The sequence below is a fragment of the Lasioglossum baleicum genome, chromosome 17, assembly GCF_051020765.1.
Source record: "Lasioglossum baleicum chromosome 17, iyLasBale1, whole genome shotgun sequence".
In the NCBI taxonomy this organism is placed as follows: Eukaryota; Metazoa; Arthropoda; class Insecta; order Hymenoptera; family Halictidae; genus Lasioglossum; species Lasioglossum baleicum.
In genome coordinates this window covers 4,893,906-4,916,684 of record NC_134945.1, presented here as the reverse complement: position 1 = coordinate 4,916,684, position 22,779 = coordinate 4,893,906, and the positions used below count along the sequence as shown (strand labels likewise).

Sequence of the window (22,779 nt, the reverse complement as noted above, 5' to 3'; positions counted from 1 at the left end):
CGAGTGAACATTCGCGAAGACCGAAACCCGAAAGCCGCGTTCGCGCACTCGCCGGCAGCGAGCATGCCAGTGAAATCGCCTGTGTCGTTATTTCGAAACCCGCGTACCACGTCCAGTTCCCCATCGATATTTTTCCTCTCGTTGAACATCGAACTCTGGATCGGCGAGCTATAAGAACGAAGAGGGAGCCTCCGACAAGAAACGGACGATGCCGGAGGAAACCAGGTTGTTACATGGCGCCCGAACAGGGACCTGGCGTGCCTAAGAACATAGTGAAAACGACGAACACGTGGCGAAAGGGACAGAGTGAGGTTAACCGACCGTTGCTCGGTAAAAGTGAAAAGTGCGACATCTCGTTACACCGGATCGCGAGCGAACCGGGGACCGGCCGCCAGAGTGTAGGTTTTGTTGCCTCCAAAGAATAAGGCACACCGCGCCTACTCGCGGAGGTTCAGAAGGATTTTGTAATCGTTGGTTCAAAAGGCCCGGAACGCTGAATAACTCACAGAGCTCGACGTCTACGTTCGTCGTGCCTCGGCGGTCCAAACGGAAGAGAGCGATCATGGCGGACGGCTAGGCGCGCTCACCGCGTTGCCTAACCCCTACTCGACCAATACAGGGGATGGGGAATCCACGATCCCCACAAGAGAGTACCGCGCGCGACATCTCTCGGGAAAGTGAGACACTACGCGATGTCGACGCGCCGATTCAAAGAGTACGGTGGGCATGCGGAAATTTTCGTTACGGCCGACTAAACGACGGATCACCGCCGAACTCCTGAGACGAGATTACCGATCCCAGACAGACCGAGTGGACTTCAGAGAAGCTGGGACGAAATCATCCGAGAGCAGACCGGACAATTGTTCGACATGGCGAACGAGAAAGAAAATCCCACACCGGGCATCGCGAAAACCGACAAACCCCGCGACCTGGACACGGCCGATGAAAGTTTTGGTGCAATTCAGATGCGTAAATCCGGATGCACTACCGACGGAAAGGATCCGTACGCGTTTCTGGAACGCGTGCGCGAACTTCGGAAGACGTTCCGCTTGTCGGACCAGGATCTACTTCTGGGCATACCCGAACTCTTACGAGGGGACGCACAAGACTGGTACCGGAACAACGAGGACCAGATCACGTCGTGGGCTACGTTCACGGAAAATTTTCTGGCCTTTTTCACGCCGCTCCAGACCCGGTTACAACAGGAGCGCGAGGCGCGGTCGCGAACATTCTGAACGTTCTAAACGCGCTGCTCACGAAACTGCGACGAGCCCAGATTCCGGCCGACGAACATCTGGAAACCGCGTACGAGAATATGCTGCCTGATTACGCAATGCTAATCAACAGCGACAATCTCACCGACCTGGATGACTTACTGCGACAAGTGCAGCGAATCGAGATGGCGATGGAACGGAAGACCAAGATGGAGCGAACAGGCGCAAACCCCGTGGCCACCACTGCGCTCGGGTCAACCGGAATAACACCAGAGGCCCACTGCACCCAGAATACGACTCTGTCGACCGCGAATGAACCAGACTCCGACAACCTCGGAGAACCCCAGTGAGTACAGCCCGATCACGCATTGTTGGCGCTGTAAACAACGGGGACATGTGCGTTTTGAGTGCCGGAACAAGTACCGAAAATTCTGCTCACGCTGCGGACGCGACGGTGTGCTCACCCGCGAATGTCACCCGCCGGGAAACGGAATGCGGGGCCCCCAACCGATGGGCGAATACCGGCCCCCGCAATAAAGTATACACCACGCCCGTTACTACCGATACTGATTTGCGGTCGGGAAATCGACGCTCTGCTCGACACCGGATCCCAGATTTCCTGCATCAACGCCGAAGTGTGAGATTGGGCGGTACAACAAGGCCGTCGACACGTGACACCGGCCAACGACATCAGTTTGGCAGACGGTTCCGAAATGCAGCCCACCAGTCAGTAAAAAAACCAGAAATGTTACGGGATCCCTTTTGAAGGATCAGAAGTGTATTTGGATAAAGGTTCTGTTTAACCTAGGATGAATGCGTGAATTTCTAAAGGAGTGAACGATGAATTGAAAGAGAGGTAAAATGACGTCTGTAACGGAAATGTTTGAATGTAAAGAAAGGAGTGAATGTAATTGAATGGATATCCGGATTTACAATAAATTAAACTGTATTTTGCACTTGAATTTACATATTGTCGGTGAAATGAATGTATTATGAAGCAGAATGAAATAAAGACTTTTACAGAAAATGTGACTTTTGAGCGCGTGTTAATCAGCTGACTGTCGCTGTGAGAGAGGGAAATGGCCGTTGTCTCTCTCCTTTTATGTCTCGGTCTTCCTGGAAGTTCGTCGCGCTTGAACGATTCCGGTTTGATGTTCGAGAGCCTTCCAGAAAGATCGAGAGAGACAGGCGTGATTTTGGCTTGGTCGAGCCTCGACGACACACGCCTGTCACTCGCGTCTCAGGCGGGAGCGCGCGTACCTTGGGACGAGTGTTCATTCAATATGGCGGTCGAACGCCAATCTCAAACATGCCGCCCGCCTCGACTTGTCGATTTTCAGCTAATGCGAGTGAAGTGAACAATGCAAGTGAAAAAAAATGGTGACCCGAAGGGTGTACAATGATAAAGTGATACAAAGATACAGAAGAATGAAGTGAATTTTCCACGATTACGAGCGACGGTGATATGTAGGTAACGCCGCGTCGTCTGTTTACTGCGCCGGCGCAGAGATGAATCAGTTGTAAGCTGCGTAGTGTGTGTGCGCGTGAGCTGCATCGACCCATTCATTGATCGGATGCATCGATCGGCAGTGCAACGAGTTTCTGCACCGGTCTTAACAGCTCGGTGGTCGCGGTGGCTGGTTTCGCGACGCGTACTTTCCCGTCGGTTTCCCGGTGTGAATCTCCGTTACGCGCGCGAGAGGCCAGTGAGAGGGAGGACCGGTTTCGTTGACGATAATGCAGAGACGGCCGACCGCGAGATTTTCCATTGATCGACGCCATCTTGGACGCGTGGTAAGGCTGTGAAGGTATTCCCGCTGCCATCTCTTCCAGAATTGATCACGCATTTTTGTTAACAGCTGCCATCGCGTGATCTTGTTCACCTTCTCGTCGTGCATTGACGGTTCAGGTAATGCATTCAGCGCTGAGCCGATTAGGAAGTGCCCAGGAGTCAGCGCTGTCACATCGGCTGGATCATCAGACAGTGCAGCTAGAGACCTGGAATTTAAACAAGCCTCAACCTGAGTACTTCGTGGACTTCACTGCAGCCTCCCACAATCCGCCAAAATGGGGTGCTGCAGGCGGATTGAAGTGTCATTGGGTTCTTAAGCTGGTCATCTGGTCCCTGAGGCTGCGATTCTCCAGGCTGCTGGCGCTGAAGAGGCGTCTCAGCTCCCAGTCTGCTCCCTGAAAATTTGTTCCGCAGTCGCTATAAAGGTGAGTGCAAATACCTCGTCGCGAAATGAATCTGCGGAACGCAGCCAGGAATGCCTCGGTTGTGTAGTTGGACACAACTTCCAGGTGCACAGCCTTGGTGACCATGCAGATGAATACAGCAAAGAATCCTTTGTAGGCCTTGTGCCCACGCCCTGAGGTGGTTCGCAGCCAGATGGGACCAGCGTAATCCACGCCCGTGGAGAGGAAGGGTCGGGCTGGAGTGACCCGATGCGCCGGCAGCTCTCCCATTAACTGCTGTACAGGCTCCGCCCGCCAACGCAAGCAAGTCACGCACTTGTGAAGAATGCCCTTGATAATGGAACGGCCCTTGGGAATCCAACAGCGCTGGCGTACGGCCCCTAGAGTTGCCTGGACCCCTCCATGCAGCGTATTTCTGTGGATATGTAAAACATAAAGGTATGTAAGTCGTGATCTAGGAGGCAAGATCACTGGATGAGCCTCATCAGGATTGAGCTGAGCTTTTCCTAGTCGGCCTCCGACCCTCAACAAATTGTTACTGTCTAGTGTAGGAGCCAACGGTGCGAGGCTGCTCTTGGATGGTATGCATCGTCTGCTTGCAATCAGCTCGATTTCTTGTTTGTAGGCTGTCAACTGCACTTGTCGGAACCATCATCTCTCGGCGTCGTTGATCTCTGAGGCTGAGAGGACTGACAGCTGCGTCTCCTGACTTGCATCGGTGTCCGTGGGCAATGTTGGCGTTGAATTGTGGCGGTTTTTGAGCCATCGCCGACACCATGCTGTGACTCGTAACAGTCGAGTATACGAGGAGAACCGATTGAGAACTTCGTTCATCTCATCGAGTTTCTCTGTTCCAGTGGTCACAGCAACGATGGGTCCTCTCTGTTCCGGGAGGTGCTCGTAGTCGATTGATCCTGCAGGAGCGAAGTCCACGTCTCGTCGTAGGAACTCCGGCCCCTTCCACCACAGCTTTCAGCAGAGTAACTGAGAGGGAGAGAGGCCCCGTGAAGCACAGTCAGCAGGGTTATCGACTCCTGCTATGTGGTGCCACTGTGCTTCTGGAACTCTTCTCTGGATGTCGGCGACCCTATTTGCCACATACGTTTTCCATCTGGTGGAGTGTGCCTGGATCCAGCCCAACGCCACCGTGGAGTCGGACCATAGGTGAACTGTGGTGTCACCGAGGTCGAGTGTAGTGACGGTGCGTTGAACCAGTCGTGCGAGGAGGTGCGCTGCACACAGTTCGAGGTGTGGCAGTGAGACTTGCTGCAGTGAAGCTACCTTGCTCTTTGCGGTGACCAGTGTCGTTGTCCATTGTTCTCCTGCATTCCGAGTCCTCAGATACACGACCGCCCCATACGCTCGTTCGGATGCATCGGCGAAGCCATGGAACTCCTTCTGGATTGGACTGGAGCTGTGGAACAGAGGCCGAGGCACCCTTACCTTTTCGAGCAGTTGCAACTCTGAGCAATAGCTTGACCAATCGTTGGTCAGCTGCGGTGGAAGGGGATCGTCCCAGCCGAGCCCCAGTACCCATGTGCTCTGGATGGTGATTTTGGCTCTCACTACTACTGGGGTAAGCCATCCCAATGGGTCGAATAGTTGTGCGGCCTTGGAAACCACACCCCTCTTCGTTGTTGGTAGTGTTTCAGTGTTGGTGATGAAGAAGTGAAACGTGTCTTCGTGCGGTGACCACTGGAGACCAAGGGCTGAATGAGTTGCATCAGTCCACGTTTTCCTCTCCGCTTGTTCATCCTGATGTGATGAGGACTGAATTGCTGAATTCTGACACGATTGTGGGATGACGTGCAGATCAGCAACATTGGAGGCCCATTTTTGTAGCGGAAAGCCGCCCGCCAAGCACAGCTGTTTCAATTGGACCACTGTTTCCTTCAGAACTGGAATAGAGTCCGCTCCTGTCAGAACGTCGTCCACATACGAGTCCTGCTTGATTGCTGCTGCACCACGGGGATATCGGATGCCTTCGTCAGCTGCCAGTTGATGCATCGTCCGGACAGCTAGATATGGTGCACAAGACAACCCGTAAGTGACCGTGTTTAGGTTGAATTCACTTACGTGGTGTGTCTCATCGTTCCTCCACAGAATCCGTTGGTGATCGCGGTCTTCGGGGTGCACCAGTATCTGCCGGTACATCTTGGTGACGTCTGCTGTCACCACATACAAGTGTCTGCGCCATCTCAGCAGTGTGTCCGCGAGGAGTGGTAATAGATTTGGTCCCACGTGCAAGCAATCGTTGAGTGACAGCTGCGAGGGCTCCGCCCAAGAACCGTTGAATACCACCCGCAGTTTGGTTGTTGAGCTGCTCAACTTCAGGACTCCGTGGTGAGGCAGATAATGTGCTTGTTTCTCATTTGCAGGTTCGCTCGCCAAGGTCATGTGGCCCAGCAGCTCGTACTCCGAGACGAAATCACGGTAGAGAGTTTTGAAATTTTCGTCTCGCTTGAAACGCTGCTCCATCCGTCTGAGTGCGTGCCAGGATGCGGTTCGTGTCCCTGGAGTGACTGGACCCAATTGGCGGAATGGCAGCCGTACTCGGTATCGCCCTTCCGGAGTGCGAGAGTGGGTGGCAACGTAGTGTTTCTCGCACTCCAGCTCCTCCGCGGTGGGCGTTGAGTGAGTCTCCTGGATCTCCTCCTGCTCCCAGAACCTGCGAACAAGCGAACTGAGGGAATCGCTTACGATCACTTGGTGCACCTGTGCTTGTGAGGGTGTCACCGATGCTCCAGCCATTCCAGTTATGATCCAGCCAAAGACGGTGAGTTGGCCGATCGGTTCGTTCGGTGCCCCTTTTCTGACGCCTGGATTCATTATGGCAGGGTACACATCAGCACCCAACAGTACCTCGATAGGCGAGGCTCGAGAAGGAACAGGGTCAGCCAATTCTAGCCCTTCTAAATGGACCCAGTTCCGCCGTGGACCAGTGTAGCCGTGTGTGTAGTCCGTCAATCTGGGGAGTACGATTGCCGTGACCTTGATAGTGTCAGCTGTCTTGTTGGTTGAAATGGTCAACGTCACTTGTCCCCGTGCCTTGGCGAGCTGCTGTCCACCAACCCCAAAAATGTCAACGGTGGAAGATGCCCGAGGAAGCTGCAGTCGCTGAGCCAGTCCTTCGCTCAGCATGGATATCTCTGAGCCCTGATCGATAAGGGCTCGCACCCTGTGCTTTCTTCCATAGTGATCTGCAACGTTTATAATGGCTGTAGCGAGTAGGATCTTACCCCTTTCATTTCGGCAGTCTAGGTTGTGGTGGACAGTCGTTTGTTTGGCACCATCTCGAAATGCATCGTGGAGTGAAGAATGATGTCGTTCATTGCATGACATGCAGTTTCTCGTGGACGGACAGGCTGCAATTTGGTGATTCCCGAGGCAGTTGATACACAGTCGAGCTCTCTCGACGTACCCTCGTCGATCTGCTGGTGGAAGAGCCTTGTAATCTGGGCACTGCATCAGGTAATGCTCTCTTTTGCACTTCACACATGCTGGATTCTGAAGCCGTTGAGCATGGTTATTTCTAGCTGTTCGATTTGTTCCTTTGCAGCTCGATTGGCCTTGGTTCGAGCGGGCTTCTTTCTTCTTGGTTTGACCACCATGGTTTTCCAGGACTGACTTTGAGGCCGACCCGATGCTTGATGCATCCAACTGTTGACGCCTCTTCGTCATGAAGTCCTTTAAGGTGGCGAAGGACGCTGGTTCACTACTGCTGGTAACTCTCTCCTCCCATTTGTCACGTGTGATGGGTTCGAAGAGGTTGACCACCGAATAGACAAACCAATCCTCTGTTCGGTCAATTGGTCTGCCCAGTCCTTCTAAGGTATACACCACTGAGATGATGCCCTTGTGAATGTTGGTGAGTTCCTGTGCGGAACTCTCTCTCATCTTGGGGAGAGATGCTAAGCGGTCAAGACATGCTCGGACGAGGATCCGCTTATTCTCGTATTGCTCTTTGAGAATAGTCCATGCGCGCTCATAGTTCTCATTGGTCGTAGGTAGATCCCGGACTAGATCAGCGGCTTCATCATGGAGACTGGACTTCAAGTAATGTAGTCGATCAACCTGGCTCAATTGTTTGTTCCGTGACATGATTGACATGAACAAATCCTTGAATGCCGGCCACTCAGCGTACTCTCCGTGGAATTCCGGCAACTGCATCCTGGGGAGTGGTGCCGACCCAGATCCTGACTCCTGCTCCGATTTAGCTGATGCTGTTAGACTTTTTACCATCGAGGTGGTCTGGGTGAATTGGTTGGCTAGATCGTTCAAACAACCTCGCTGCTCCAAGTAAGCTTCTTCCACTAAGTCAGCATAGTCTTTCTTCAGGTAGTCACTGGATTTTATTGCATCTTTGTGTTTGAAAACCAGGACGTCGTGATTTGCTTGCAACGAGGACCAGCATTCTTGGAGGCGTTGCAGCCGGGACTGAACGTCACCACGTGTCATTTTGGCTTGTGCGGTGGACTTCTTAAAGTTCTCGATTAAGCGGCTGATTTTACGTCCTAATTCACTCTGCTTGGTAAGCAGTTCTTCGGCGGAGAATTCCATGGTTCGAGACTGGGTCGATGTTTGGAACTTCACTGAACAGCACTGCTTCCCACTTATTTTAAATGCCCCGAAATGCAGCCAAATACTTTTATTGGCCGGGAATGTTCAGAGAAGTCGCACGGTACGTGCGAAACTGCAACAGCTGCCAGCGATACAAGACCCCGCCGAAACCGCCGCACAGTGGTCCCAAAGCCCGAAAACGTGGACAAAACCTCAAATCGTATTAAAAAATTATTGGATCTGCTTGAAAATTGGTATTAACCCGTTTTTGGGGTTGCTGATTACGAATCTGAACTTAAAATTAAAAAAAAACAAAATGGCGGATCCAATATGGCGGACATATACATTAAAAAATTATTGGATCTGCTTGAAAATTGGTATGAACCCGTTTTTGGAGTTGCTGATTACGAATCTGAACTTAAAAATAAAAAAAACAAAATGGCGGATCCAATATGGCGGACATATACATTAAAAAATTATTGGATCTACTTGAAAATTGGTAAGAACCCGTTTTTGGGGTTGCTGATTACGAATCTGAACTTAAAATTACAAAAAACAAAATGGCGGATCCAATATGGCGGCACAAAATTATTTGTTCTTCTCAAAAATTGTTTATCAAGATTTTAAACATAGTCATTATAAATCAAATTAATTAAAAAAAAAAGATATCTTAGTTTTTAATACATAGTATATAATATAATATCAATACAGGGTGTCCTAAAATTCGTGAAAATCCCGAAAGGGGGTGGTTCTTGAGACCATTCTAAGAGACATTTTCCTTTGCACCAAAGTCAACTGCGGCTTTGTTTAGGAGTTATTAACGAAAAACACGGACCAATCAGAGCGCGCCCTGCGCCGCCGCGCCGTCACGATGCGATGTCACGGCGTACCGCGACACTCGCTTGCCGGCGCGGCTTGGCGCGCCGGGCCTGGGCGCGCTCTGATTGGTCCGTGTTTTTCGTTAATAACTCCTAAACAAAGCCGCGGATAACATTTTTGCAAAGGAAAATGTCTCTTAGAATGGTCTCAGGAACCACCCCCTTTCGGGATTTTCACGAATTTTGGGACACCCTGTATAATATAATAATATAATAGAATATAAATTATAATATAATATAAATTACGATATAATATAACAGGATAACATTTTGAACATCTACTCAGAATCGGCATCTGGTTCCGTCTCTTCTATTCTGTTATTTACTTCCGGTGTCTGTAGCAATGCAATTGCTTCTGGAAATTCCCAAAGAAGCATTCACGTTACTTTACGTATAAAAACAGCGTTTGTCTTCGAAAAATATAAAAAAATTTCAGATATATTGTATGATTGTTTATAAAAAAACTGGCAATCTGTGTCCTCCATACGTTCTAAGCATAATCCTCCAAAAACTGTTTAAATTTTATAGAAAAACTTGGTGGATATCTCTCACAGTTTGAGAAGAAATGCAACGAAAGCTCACAAAATACCTACTCTGCATTACAAAAAACAGTGATACGAAAAACGGGGCAGAGGGGGGCAGCTAATTTTTTTAAGAATTGCAACATAATAGTATAAACTAGAAGCTCGAACAAGTTTTAGCGAACGAGGGTGGACGAGACTCAACTTTTACCCCAATCTTTAAAATTTATGCCTTCACTTTTACCCTTTCTTCTTCATACATAGTTATCAGTTAATAATAAATATTTTGCACTAAAAACTATGCAACTTACCTCCACAAACAGCATCCATAATGCACACTTAAAATCGATACGTTCCAATACAATTTACGCACTGTACAGTTAGAACTCGCACTGAGACTTGGAAGAGTACGAAGGCACTGTCTAATGAAACCGAAGTTCGGACTGCGACTGTTGGTCAGGTATAAAAATGCGACCTTTTTGCCGTTTACCTCCAAGTAGACATACTCTTAGAGTAGCCAACCCCACAATTAAAACTTACCTAGCTGAAAGTTCATTTTTTAGGTTTTGTCCACGTTTTCGGGCTTTGGGACCACTGTGCGCCGCCAGGACACCTCCACGCGAACCCGGGAACGCAACCGTGGCACACGGTATCAGTCGACCTGGTCGGACCGCTCCCAAGGTCTCGTCAAGGCCATATCTGGCTACTAGTCGCACTCGACAGGTTCACGAAGTGGGTGGAACTCACGGCACTCCGAAAGGCCACCAGTACCGCAGTCGCCGCCGCCATACAGAAGGATGTTATATTGCGCCACGGGGCACCGAGAGTCATCATCTCGGACAACGGTCGACAGTTCATAGGCGAACCGTTTACAGCACTCCTGCGTGCAGCAGGCACAGAACATCGAAGAACGCCGCCGTACGCCCCACACTGCAACCCAGTGGAAAGGGCAAATAAAGTAGTAAAAACAATGCTGGCGCAGTACACCGGAAACCATCACAACCGGTGGGACGAGAAACTAGACGAGGCCCGGTTCGCCATCAACACTGCCCGCCACGAGGCCACCGGCTACAGTCCAGCATACCTGAACCAGGGCCGGGAACTACGGATACCAGGGCAACCAGCACCAGGTGAAACAACGATCAGGGTATCGCCACTCTAATAGGAGAACTGTTAGCACGAATTTAGTACTGTAACACGAAATAAAGATGTCACTACTTGCAAGAGTAATTCTCAAACAGTCCGCCAGATGGAATTGATGCCAGTATTTTGGTGCACGTTGTAAACAGTTGTAAACAAAAATATACGGTTTCAATGTATTAGGTTGGAGAATCTTATTATTCCGGTCGAATAAAATTCTGGAGCCTGGAGGTGACAAACTCGTTGAATGCCGTTTCAGCATCTCTCTGGGATTTGAAGCATTTCTCACGCAAGAAGTTGTCGAGATGCTTAAAAAAGTGGTAATCGGTGGGCGAGAGATCTGGTGAGTATGGTGGATGAGATAGTTTCGTAGCCTAATTCGTTCAACTTTGGAAGGGTCGGCCGGGCGTTGTCGTGGAGAAGGATAGAACCATTTCTGCTGACCAGTGCTGGACACAAACCTTGAAGTTTCTTGTGCATTTCGTCAATTTGGTGGCGGTACTTTTCAGCTGTAATGGTTTCACCAGGATTCAGGAAGCTGTGGTGAATCAAACCGGCCACAGACCACCAAACTATCACCATGACCTTCTTTTGGTGCAACTGTGGCTTTGGTAAGTGTTTTGAATCTTCGTCGTAGTCTAGCCACTGAGCCGATCGTTGATTGCGCAAAGAAAGGGCAGATGACCCTCGCGTTCTGCGATATGCGATATGCGATGTGTGTTGTATGATCTCGATGTATGTTCTGCGATATGCGATGTATGTTGTATGATCTCGATGTATGTTCTGCGATATGCGATGTATGTTATACAATGTTGATGTGTGTTACGAGATGTACGATGTGTGTTACGAGATATACGATGTGTGTGATGTGTGTTATACGATCTCGATGTGTGTTACGATATATACGATGTGTGTTACGCATCCACACACATCTTATATCTCGTAACACACATCACAGACATCGTATATCTCGTAACACATCGTACATCTCGTAACACACATCTTATATCTCGTGTTATACAATCTCGATGTATGTTCTGCGAGTTGCGATGTGTGTTGTACGCCTCGATGTGTGTAACGAGATGTACGATGTGTGTTACGAGATATACGTTGTGTGTTGCGAGATGTACGATGTGTGTTACGAGATATACGATGTGTGTTACGAGATATATGATGTGGGTGATGTGTGTTACACGATCTCGATGTGTCTTACGATATATACGATGTGTGTTACGCATCCACGCACATCTTATATCTCGCAACACACAACGTATATATCGTAACACACATCACACACATCGTACATCTCGTAACACACATCTTATATCTCGTGTTATACGATCTCGATGTATGTTCTGCGAGTTGCGATGTGTGTTGTACGATCTCGATGTGTGTTACGAGATATACGATATGTGTGGATGTGTGTTATACATTGTTTTGCTTTTTATTGAGCCAGTTCATTGTTAATTGCTGTGATATGCATTTGATGTATTCTCATTGTGAAAAAGTTTGTAAATAATGTTTAATTTGCAATATTTGTAATGAAACAGTGTTATCGCGCTTGATAATATGGTTTGAATTTATTAATAAGTAGAAAATTGTACATATACTTTTTGTAAGTGTTACAATATTCAATATACTGAATTTAAAATGTATTAAAATGTTTTAATTTGTTCTATTTTCAAATAAAAATTATAAATTAGCAAGGAATGGGTAGTATGGATTTAAAATTCCCGCGTTTACCCGTTAGTTATGTAACACGGAATTCAGATGGCGTTTGATTTCCGTGCTAACAGAAAAATACATTGAGTGGCGATACCCTGACAACGATCCCGCCGCAATAACGCTGGAAGAACCTTCGGGATCAGGGTTGCCAGATGCTGGACGTGCCAGGCCCCTTACGTTTCCGTCCCTCGCCACCAAGCTGCGTTAAGCCTGCCTTCGCTTCCCCCACTCTTACCACTGCCGCTGCCGCGTGCCGCGTGGAGCATGCTACCGAGTGGCGCAGAAAACACCGTACACTTATACAAGCTGATTTGCTTCGGAAAGGTAGGCTATACTGCTATAATGAAATAAATTTATTCGTGTATTGTTAAATAAACACAAATTACGGTTTGAAAAATGTATATTTGCGACATCTGCTAATTACAATCACTGCTATTGCTTTCGCTAGTATTCTATTCTACCTAAAGGTAGGCTATACTGCAATAACGAAATAAATTTATTCTTGTATATTGTTAAATAAACACAAATTATGCTTTAAAAAATGTATATTTGCGACCTGCTAATTACAATCACCGCTTTCGCTTCCTATAATTAAATTTTCAAATTCTTGCGGTATATTTTCTTTCTTGTACATATCGCTATTAAAATTCTGTATAAAATCGTCGCTTATAACATAAACGCTACATTTTATATGAGTATTCCTAAATTCTAATTTAACTCTACCGAGTGCAGCAACCATTTGAGGCTGCAGTCGATTGCGATCTGCCGTTTTCATTTCACTTATTAGGGAGAAAAATCGTTCAATTTCAGCGTTTGATTGTGATAACGATAAACATGCCAGTGCCAAACTTGAAATATTATTAAATAGTTTTTTACCGTTACTATCACACATGTCATTAATTTCGTACCAAAATTGAACGATTTTTCTCCCTAATAAGTGAAATGAAAACGGCATATCGCAATCGACTGCAGCCTCAAATGGTTGCTGCACTCGGTAGAGTTAAATTAGAATTTAGGAATACTCATATGAAATGTAGCCTTTATGTTATAAGCGACGATTTTATACAGAATTTTAATAGCGATATGTACAAGAAAGAAAATATACCGCAAGAATTTGGAAATTTAATTATAGGAAGCGAAAGCGGTGATTGTAATTAGCAGGTCGCAAATATACATTTTTTAAAGCATAATTTGTGTTTATTTAACAATATACAAGAATAAATTTATTTCGTTATTGCAGTATAGCCTACCTTTAGGTAGAATAGAATACTAGCGAAAGCAATAGCAGTGATTGTAATTAGCAGATGTCGCAAATATACATTTTTCAAACCTTAATTTGTGTTTATTTAACAATACACGAATAAATTTATTTCATTATAGCAGTATAGCCTACCTTTCCGAAGCAAATCAGCTTGTATAAGTGTACGGTGTTTTCTGCGCCACTCGGTAGCATGCTCCACGCGGCACGCGGCAGCGGCAGTGGTAAGAGTGGGGGAAGCGAAGGCAAGCTTAACGCAGCTTGGTGGCGAGGGACGGAAACGTAAGGGGCAGCATCTGGCAACCTTGTTCGGGATGCGCAAGAGCTAGCAAGGCTGCACCTGGCTCAAGCATTCGGCCGACAGGAACATTATTATAAACTGCGCCGACGCGACTGGAGACCGGCAGTCGGAGACACGGTGTGGAAGAAGGAGCACACCCTGTCCGATAAAGGGGTGGGCATCGCAGCCAAACTAGCGCCGAAATACAGCGGCCCCTATACGGTCGGGCGAATCGTATCACCAGTAACCGTCGATCTACGCAACACAAGTCGGCGCTGGATTCGGCACATACATGTGCAAGATCTGAAACCCGAGACAGGACCTGAGGGGGAGCCAGAAAGCCAGAAAGGGGAAACCGATGATAAACCACGGTCACCTGCCCCCACGGAGCAGAACAGGGTGCCGGCAGATATCACAACGGCCACCCCAACCGCACGACGACGCGGTCGACCGAGGAAAGTAATAGGGAGTATTAATTTTTGTCATAGGCCACAGTACGCAGCAGCCCTGCCAGGTGAAGAAGATCAGCAGACGACCATGGACGACGATTTTTACACAGAGCTGAACGCGCTCTATGCCGTTACGGTGGTCGACGACAGCCGCCCACCCACTTCTGCCACCCCGGAGCACCTGGCCCCGGAACCGATAACAGTCGACGCGGCCACGCCACTGCCAGATGCAGCCCCGAGGAGGCTGGACGCAGTCCAGACACCGCCGAACACAACCCGGATGCCGCCAGGCACAGATCTGACGATACTGGACGCAGCCCAGACGCCGCTTGCTGCAGCCCCGACGTAGCCCAGACACCGCCAGACGCAGCCCCGATGTCGCTCAGCGCGGCAGCAATGACACCGCTACCAGTCAGACAAATCGCCGAAACCGAAGAGCCGTCTATGGAGGAGGTGACAGCCCGGAAGGTCACGACGGAGGAAAGACCGGGGAACAACGGTCATCCCGTGACACCATGGCACCACGCACCGAGGTCGCTCCCGCCCATCCGATACCAGGGCCGCCACAGAAATGACGAAATGCGGTTTCGAACTATCGAACGAACGCCGCGCGGAAGTCACAGTGGCTCTCATCGCCACAAAACAGTTTCGGGCGCAACTTGGAGAGGAGCGATAATACGACAATACCGGACGACTACGCAGATGCCAGAGACGGGCCCCAGCGCCGACCGGAAAGAAGACCAGAGAGGAGGCAACGCGTACCGCGGCCTCGAACCCCGTACCGGGACACGTCGACACAGAGAAGGTAACGCGCACCGCGGCCTCAAACCCGCACCGGGATGCGATAGGATTAGAACATTAGACTAGATTTTTTTTTCACTGACTCGTAAAATATAGGTTAGTTAGGGTAGGATAGATTTCCAGCAATGATATACACTGTTTTTCCGTCTCTTTAACATCGTATAGACCGGAAGATACGTTAATTTTTTTTTGGGTACAACACCCGCGCCGGCACGTGAAGCGGGGACACTTCCCCTGCAATTGGTTCCTGTCGTACACACGACATATCTTAAATTTGAAGATATATTAATGAGATAATGTTGGTTTTTTTATCGTTATCGGGTGTTACGTTCATACCCGATGAAAGTTGTTGCAAATATCGTTTATGAGGTAATATAAAAAAACTTCTCCTTAAATTGTATGCAGCCGAAGATTGGCTATATGTATAATGAAAAGGCCATAATAATTGTGCATGAACTATATCTATTTTTTTTAAATTTTTTATTTGTCTTATCTGGTCTATTATTATTTCAAGATTTTTCGTATAAGCAAATTCAGCTGATTCTGCAATAATATATGCCTTATTGAGTTCTTCTAGAGGCCTCTCAAGATGTTTCTCAATAAGACATATATCAGTGCTAGAAGGTGTACAGGAGATAATATCATGTCTAGTTAATAAATTCTGAATTTGTGACCATCGAGATAGTTTTTGGTCAATAGGTAATACCGACTTTATACAGGGTGTCTCAAAATTAGGTCCGGAGCCGAAAATGGGAGGTTCCTGGGATCATTTCAAGCGACATTTTCCTTTGAAACAATGTCGTCCGCGGCTTCGTTAACGAGTTATTAACGAAAAACACGGACCAATCAGAGCGCGAGCTAGACGCGTGCAGCCCGGCGCGCCGGCAGCCGAGTGTCGGTGGCACGCCGCGATGTCGTAACGAACAAAAGTTTCTCGATGATGTGAATCCTCGCCAATTTCGATAAGCTTTGGATATGTTATCAATACCATGATTCTGAACAACATTTCCCTTTACAGTTTCTGTCGATCGGCTTTAGTTTACGATATTATTGTAAAAATTTGTAATTGTAAATCGATCGATGTACTATTTCCTATCCAATTTCGATAATCTTTGGATATGTTGTCAATACCATGATTCTGAACAACATTTCCCTTTACAGTTTCTGACGATCGGCTTTACTTTACGATATTATTGCAAAAATTTGTAATCGTAAATCGATCGATGTACTATTTCCTGTCCGATTTCGATAAGCTTTGGATATGTAGTCAAGACCATGATTCTGAACAACATTTCCCTTGACGGTTTTCGTCGGTCGGCTTTAGTTCACGATATTATTGTAAAAATTTGTAATTGTAAATCGATCGATGTACATACTATCTCCTCGCCGATTTCGATGAGCTTTATTTCAAAGGAAAAAGATATTTAAAACATCGAATTTATAACATATTTCAAAGTCATCGAAATCGGTGAGGACCCACATCATCGGCAACTTTACTCGAACGATAGAAGAAGCACAAACTTATTGAATTAAAAACTCACTTATTCAGCCGTAAATCTATTTGACTACCACATATAACCATCACACTTTTACATAATTGTTGAACTCGTAGCACACTTTTATAACTCGTGTCGATATCGAACGAAATTACTTACTCCGACGCGGAAAGAGTTCGATGCTCTTCGCGATGCCGCGCGAAACTGTGCTCTCCCAGCGTACAATGTATTCGATGAAGGCGTTGTTTAAAACAAATGAAATCGTTCCCAAGGAGATATTGATTTTTCGAGAATCATATGGCATTGATTTTTCGAGAATCATATGATTCTCGAAAACACCGATTCGAAGATTATGTAAAAGTGTGGTGGTTGTATGTGGTAGTCAAATGAATTTACGGCTGAATAAGTGAGTTTTTAATTCAATAAGTTTGTGCTTCTTCTATCGTTCGGGTAAAGTTGCCGATGATGTGGGTCCTCACCGATTTCGATGACTTTGAAATATGTTATAAATTCGATGTTTTAAATATCTTTTTCCTTTGAAATGAAGCTCATCGAAATCGGCGAGGAGATAGTATGTACATCGATCGATTTACAATTACAAATTTTTACAATAATATCGTAAACTAAAGCCGATCGACAGAAACTGTAAAGGGAAATGTTGTTCAGAATCGTGGTATTGACAACATATCCAAAGATTATCGAAATCGGATAGGAAATAGTACATCGATCGATTTACAATTACAAATTTTTACAATAATATCGTAAACTAAAGCCGATCGACAGAAACTGTAAAGGGAAATGTTGTTCAGAATCATGGTCTTGACAACATATCCAAATATTATCGAAATCGGATAGGAAATAGTACATCGATCGATTTACAATTACAAATTTTTACAATAATGTCGTAAACTAAAGCCGATCGACAGAAACTGTAAAGGGAAATGTTGTTCAGAACCATGGTATTGACAACATATCCAAAGCTTGTCGAAATTGGCGAGGATTCACATCATCGAGAAACTTTTGTTCGTTACGACATCGCGGCGTGCCACCGACACTCGGCTGCCGGCGCGCCGGGCTGCACGCGTCTAGCTCGCGCTCTGATTGGTCCGTGTTTTTCGTTAATAACTCGTTAACGAAGCCGCGGACGACATTGTTTCAAAGGAAAATGTCGCTTGAAATGATCCCAGGAACCTCCCATTTTCGGCTCCGGACCTAATTTTGAGACACCCTGTATATAAATCATGAAATAATAATTCATTACCATCTCGAAAAACTTGTAATTTCATGTCATCGTTAATCACAATCTGTGTTTTAAGTATCAAGAAATCAGATGTATCACTACATACAAGCATGCAAAAATAAATTTTTGAATTTGTTATTTTGATACTCCAATGGTTCGAAATTACAAGCTTTTCTTTATAATTGTTTATCAAATTTAAGAAACCACTAATTAGATCAGAATCAATAAACTCTCTAACTAAATTTTCATGGTTTTCGATTATTCTTTCCCTGCGCTCTATAGGATCTTTTCTTTGTGGTGGCACACGTTTTGGTAGCGAATTGGAAAAAATGGAAGGTATTGCATTTTCCATAAGTCTTGGACATCTGAACAAAACATTCTCCGGTACACCGTTAGGGGAGATGATGGAATATTCTGATACCTTTGGATATCAGTTTCTACAAAATGCAGACTACAAACTGCAGAATATTTTGTCGGTATTTTTACGGGGAATAGCAGCCATCCATTTTTTCCGCAATTGCTCATCTTTGGGGAATTTAAATATAGAAATATAATTATTTTCCTTAAGAGTAGTATCATAATTTCCCATATAGCGCTGTTCGCTTGACCACGAGTTCTAGCTTCGATTCGTGGTCGATTCGCTTGCCATCGGTGGAGCTTTGTCATGAGCTTCTCATGCTTTAAATTGTAGACTTCTTCCGTCATATTATCATCTGGTTTCTCCGCATTAGGGCCATAGTCCTTGTCGCATCGTTGTGGTGCTTCAGTTCGGTAGAAGGATGATGCTTTTGCTTTTTCTTTCCGCTCTTTCGACTCTTCCAGTTCACGTTTCCGTTTAGTTTCCAACTTTATTATGGAGGCTGTCGGTTCTTCACCCATTGCAGCGCATAATCGACTAAGCGGTTCCTGTGTATTATAATGGAGGACAGCAGCATGGACTCTTCCTTCATACGAGCCTGTTCGTCCAAAGTTTATTCGTTTTCCTCCGTCGTATTTTTGCCATGATGCCGTTCAAACATTCTACTGAGTTATTATCTTTCCCGCACAGTAAACTTTTGGAATGATCTATAATCCGCTGCATTGCCTCTTCCATTGGTGCTAATAAGCCACTTGCTTTCAATTTCGGGACATAGTTAGTCTGGTTCTTGTCAGAATGGGTTTTGCAAAAGTATGCCAAGTCCTTGCACTTTTTGTGTTCCCCGAACACGTGACTTATCACGTTCCTCAAGTCATCTTTGAAAAGTTTGTCTCGCTCCGAAAAGCTCAGGTCTTTTTGTTGTGATCTGTGTTTTGCGGCACTCTTGATTCCGGTGCGCAACTTGTAGACACGCTTAGCTATAATTTCTCTCAGCTCCTTGTGGGGGCCTCTTGCGCTTATCTTCCTGATTTTGTTGCACAAATTTCGCAACAGGTGGTTGTCGCATTCAATTTTCTTCACTACCGCCCCATACTCACTATACGGATCAACATCCATCCCGTATCCTTTTGTATACGTTGCTATCGCCATCGGCAACTAATGTCCCGTATATTAGGCCGTGCGTTTGTACACTTGATTGAAATCCTTCCACGATAGCAGCGCTTTCCATTCCTGTCGAACTTTGTTGGCGACTCCAATTCTTGTAACAACGGTGTCCGCGCGGCGGTACGCTCTTCCGCGCCGCTGTTTCGCAAATTACGCGAAACTTGTTCTTCACTTCGACGGACAGGACCTTCTTGGTGTGGCCTCCAACAATGGCTGCTTGTCCAGATAGGGAATTGAAGTTTCCGCCATGGTATGATCTCTTCATCCAGCTGCCATCCGCGACTGCTGTAGTAATCGCTATTTCTTTATATCTCGGATGAACGTCGCCTGCTGCAATGGCATGGTCTCTTTCTTTTTTCCCAGCATCTATCATCGATTGTCGCGCACCCTTCTTGTAGCCATTGATGATATTCGTTTGACATTTTAGGAACAACTCCTTACTCATGCATTTCACGTTCAGGCCTGGCATGAAGTTCTCCAGTTGATTGAAGCCGCCTCCTGTCTGCATTGTTACGGCAACTGCGCTGTGGTTGATATCCAGGGTGCCGTCATCTTGTGCGATACATCGTACACGTTTGATGCAATTGCACATCTGGCATTGTATCCGATAAGTATTCTTCAAACCTTTCCGTTTACATCCTATTCTCTTAAGAAAGTCGATACCACAATCATGTCCCGCATTTTCGCCAAAGCTTTCGATCAGCTGCAGCAACATGAGGTCAACATCGGAGAAGACTATTTCCTTGTCAATTGGTTTCTTCTCCGATTGTGGTTGTTTCTACTACTGTGCTGTCATCTTCATTGTTGATCTCCTCGATGATTTCGGTCATCTGAACATCTTCTTCTGCGAAATCTGCTAAAGGGCATAGCCGGATAAGATAGTCAAAAATGCCCTTGAGCCGAATTTTATCGACGATGTGCCATTCGATAGAGCACCAAGAAAAAACATACTGTGCAAAATTTCAACCCTGTATCTCGATCGGCAGGGTAGTTATGGGGTAAAAACGAAAAATCAGTTTTTGGCCTATTTTCCCTAGTTAATGACGTTTAAAAATTCTGAAAAAAATCTGACACATGTCAAAAACCCAAATACATACTTTGCAATTGGTTTCAGATTTTTAAAATGGAAATCCTGCTTGTAAAAAATCAAAAACCTCAAAAAATCGAAAAAATGCAGATTTCACATAGAAGTTTTAGAGTGACAACATTTTTATTTTTACAGTAGCAGTATATTGTTATAAGTATGTATGTATGTATGTATGACCTTTATTTGATCCCCTTAGGGTTACAAAAAATTTTCACAATTATCATCTTTTTCCACCTCTCACACAAATCTTACTTATTATTACTTATACCTAACTTACCAACTAAACTTAACTTACTTTAAGAAAGAGAGAGAGACCCGTGCACACCATGTTTACAATATTAACATTATTTACAATCTCGACTATACGTCATCATCATCATCATAACTTTTCCCTCGAACTCAATTCACTTTTCCCTCGATCCCATTTACCCCCTCCCAACTTTATCACCTGTTCTCCATTCTTCTATCATCCTCATCCATCCCTCCCCTCCCCCCTCATCTTCCAATACTTCCCCCACACTCTCCTGCCATCCTTTATCCTCATCCACTCTCATGCATACCTCCCATACATGCTCCCATGTTTCCCTCTCCCATTCACACATCCTACATTTTCTCTCTTCCTCATTCAACCAATATCTCCCTCCTTTCATCTCATTTCCCAACCTAAATCTCGCTACTCTCTGCCATCTGTTTTCCCCCCATCCCTTCTTCAAATACCCCGGCAACTCTTCTCTTTTCACCCTTCCATACCACTCATTATACCTAGATTTTTCTATTTTCTCCCATCTTTCCTCTCTTTGTATTTTCTTCTCTCTCTTTATTATTTCTTCGCTTACTAACTCTTTTTTCTTCTCTATCAGATCGACCCATTCTTCTCTTTCCCACCCCCTTTCCTCAAAGAATTCCTCCCTTTCTTTTTCCCACCCATCCCTTATCCCCCCTTCCTATCTTTTCTTCTAATCTCCTCCCAACATATTCGCGCTAGCTCCCCTCCTTTTCCTTCACTTAGTTTCTTTTCGTATCCCCACGCTCTTACTCCTGCCCTTTCCCTTAATAATTCCCTTTGAAGTTCCTCCCTAACCATATATCCTGGTGTATATCTCCCTACCCCTAGGACCCATTTCAAATACCTCTCTTGCAATCTTTCTATTCCCTCCCTTTCTTTCCATCCCCACACCTCTACCCCATAGCTCACTACCGGCCAAACTAGCTTATCAAATAGCCACACCCTTCTGCCCCAATCCTTCCCAAATCTTCTTTTCCCTATCCCCCATACTTGTCCCATTATCGCCGCCCCCTTCCTTATTCTTTCTTCTATATGAGCCTTTTGCCCTCCATCCCTCGCTAACGTATACCCTAAGTATTTATACTCCCTAACCTCCCCTATCGTCTTATCTTTCCACCACCATGTAACCTTCTTCCATCTGCCCCCTCCTCTTCTGCATCTCATTATTTTTGTTTTTTCCACGTTTAAATGCAATTTTTTCTTATCTAAATATCTTCTCAATACCCCTATCATTCCCTTCATGTCATCCTCATCCTCTGCTAGCATAGACAAATCGTCCGCATATCCTAGCGTATATATTTTTCTCCCCCCCACTTTAACCCCTCCCCATCCTCCCTTCTCTAGCTCCTCATCTATGTCCGCCAGCAGTAACGTGAATAACATCGGACTTAACGGACACCCTTGCCTAACCCCTCTTTCTGTCCAAAATTCTTTCCCTTCTTCCTCCCTCACTCTTACTTTACTTTTCGTTTCCTTTAAAATTTCCTCGCATCTCACTACTAGTCCCTCCCTTATTCCCCTTTTCCTCATTGCCTCTACCAAAATCTCCCTGTCTACCGAGTCGAATGCTGCTTTTAGATCTATGAACAATATAACTAATCTCCTTTCCTTCTTTTTCACTTGTTTATTAATTAAGTAGTTCAAAACATATATATTGTCCATACAACCAAGCCCTTTCCTGAAACCTGTCTGACTCGCCGGTAACAAACCCCTCCCCTCTAATTCTTCCCTCATCCTTTCTGCCAAGACTGCCGCATATACCTTATACGCCGTTTGCGTCAGCGTTACCCCTCTGTAATTCCCCACTACACTGTTGTTGTCCCCTTTTTTCGCAATCGGAATTACCACCCCCTCGGACCATTCCTCAGGCCAACCCTCCCCCCTCCATACCTTATTACATACCCTCCATAACCATTCCTGTACCTCGATCCCTCCATGTTTTCAAACTTCGTTCGGTATCCCGTCCCCCCCTGCTGCCTTCCCTTCTTTCAACCCTTTCACTACCCTAAGTATTTCCCCTTTTTCTATTTCTTTCTCCCCGTCTTCCTCTCTTCTCTCTGTCCCGACCCTCCTCACCCTCTGCTCTACCCCTCCTAACAATCCCCTGAAATGCTCCTCCCACTCTT

At 46.0% G+C, this 22,779-nt stretch overlaps 3 protein-coding genes and 1 long non-coding RNA gene across 4 annotated transcripts; 1 reads left to right on the top strand and 3 right to left on the bottom strand.

The window, feature by feature from the left end:
- Positions 1 to 3,308: 3,308 nt before the first annotated feature.
- LOC143217538 (uncharacterized) lies at positions 3,309 to 4,188 on the bottom strand. The gene is made up of 2 exons (XM_076441924.1): positions 4,105 to 4,188; positions 3,309 to 4,043 (listed from the first exon to the last, which is right to left on the bottom strand). The coding sequence occupies exons 1-2, from the start codon at positions 4,186 to 4,188 to the stop codon at positions 3,309 to 3,311; spliced, it is 819 nt and encodes a 272-aa protein (XP_076298039.1).
- Positions 4,189 to 4,447: 259 nt separating this feature from the next.
- Positions 4,448 to 7,511, bottom strand: LOC143217537 (uncharacterized). Its single transcript, XM_076441923.1, has 2 exons — positions 4,692 to 7,511; positions 4,448 to 4,642 (listed from the first exon to the last, which is right to left on the bottom strand). Exons 1-2 carry the CDS (start codon positions 7,509 to 7,511, stop codon positions 4,448 to 4,450), a joined length of 3,015 nt encoding a protein of 1,004 aa, XP_076298038.1.
- Positions 7,425 to 8,694, top strand: LOC143217585 (uncharacterized). The gene is made up of 2 exons (XR_013010860.1): positions 7,425 to 7,709; positions 7,791 to 8,694. It is a non-coding gene; the product is annotated as an uncharacterized LOC143217585 (long non-coding RNA).
- Positions 8,695 to 15,200: 6,506 nt separating this feature from the next.
- On the bottom strand, positions 15,201 to 18,637 carry LOC143217536 (uncharacterized). Its single transcript, XM_076441922.1, is given in 6 exon segments — positions 15,201 to 15,269; positions 15,582 to 15,736; positions 17,756 to 18,170; positions 18,173 to 18,236; positions 18,238 to 18,360; positions 18,405 to 18,637. Coding segments are annotated over 6 exon segments (1,059 nt in total).
- Between the last annotated feature and the right edge of the window lie 4,142 nt (positions 18,638 to 22,779).

What these genes read in the sequence shown, in the direction of transcription:
- LOC143217538 (XM_076441924.1), bottom strand. Translation starts at nt 4,188, where the DNA reads ATGGTGTCGGCGATGGCTCAAAAACCGCCACAATTCAACGCCAACATT. An exon ending in GCAAGTCAGGAGACGCAGCT is followed by an intron (nt 4,044 to 4,104) that starts GTCAGTCCTCTC and finishes CGACAAGTGCAG; the next exon opens with TTGACAGCCTACAAACAAGA.
- LOC143217537 (XM_076441923.1), bottom strand. Translation starts at nt 7,511, where the DNA reads ATGTCACGGAACAAACAATTGAGCCAGGTTGATCGACTACATTACTTG. An exon ending in TGGTCACCGCAAAGAGCAAG is followed by an intron (nt 4,643 to 4,691) that starts GTAGCTTCACTG and finishes AACTGTGTGCAG; the next exon opens with CGCACCTCCTCGCACGACTG.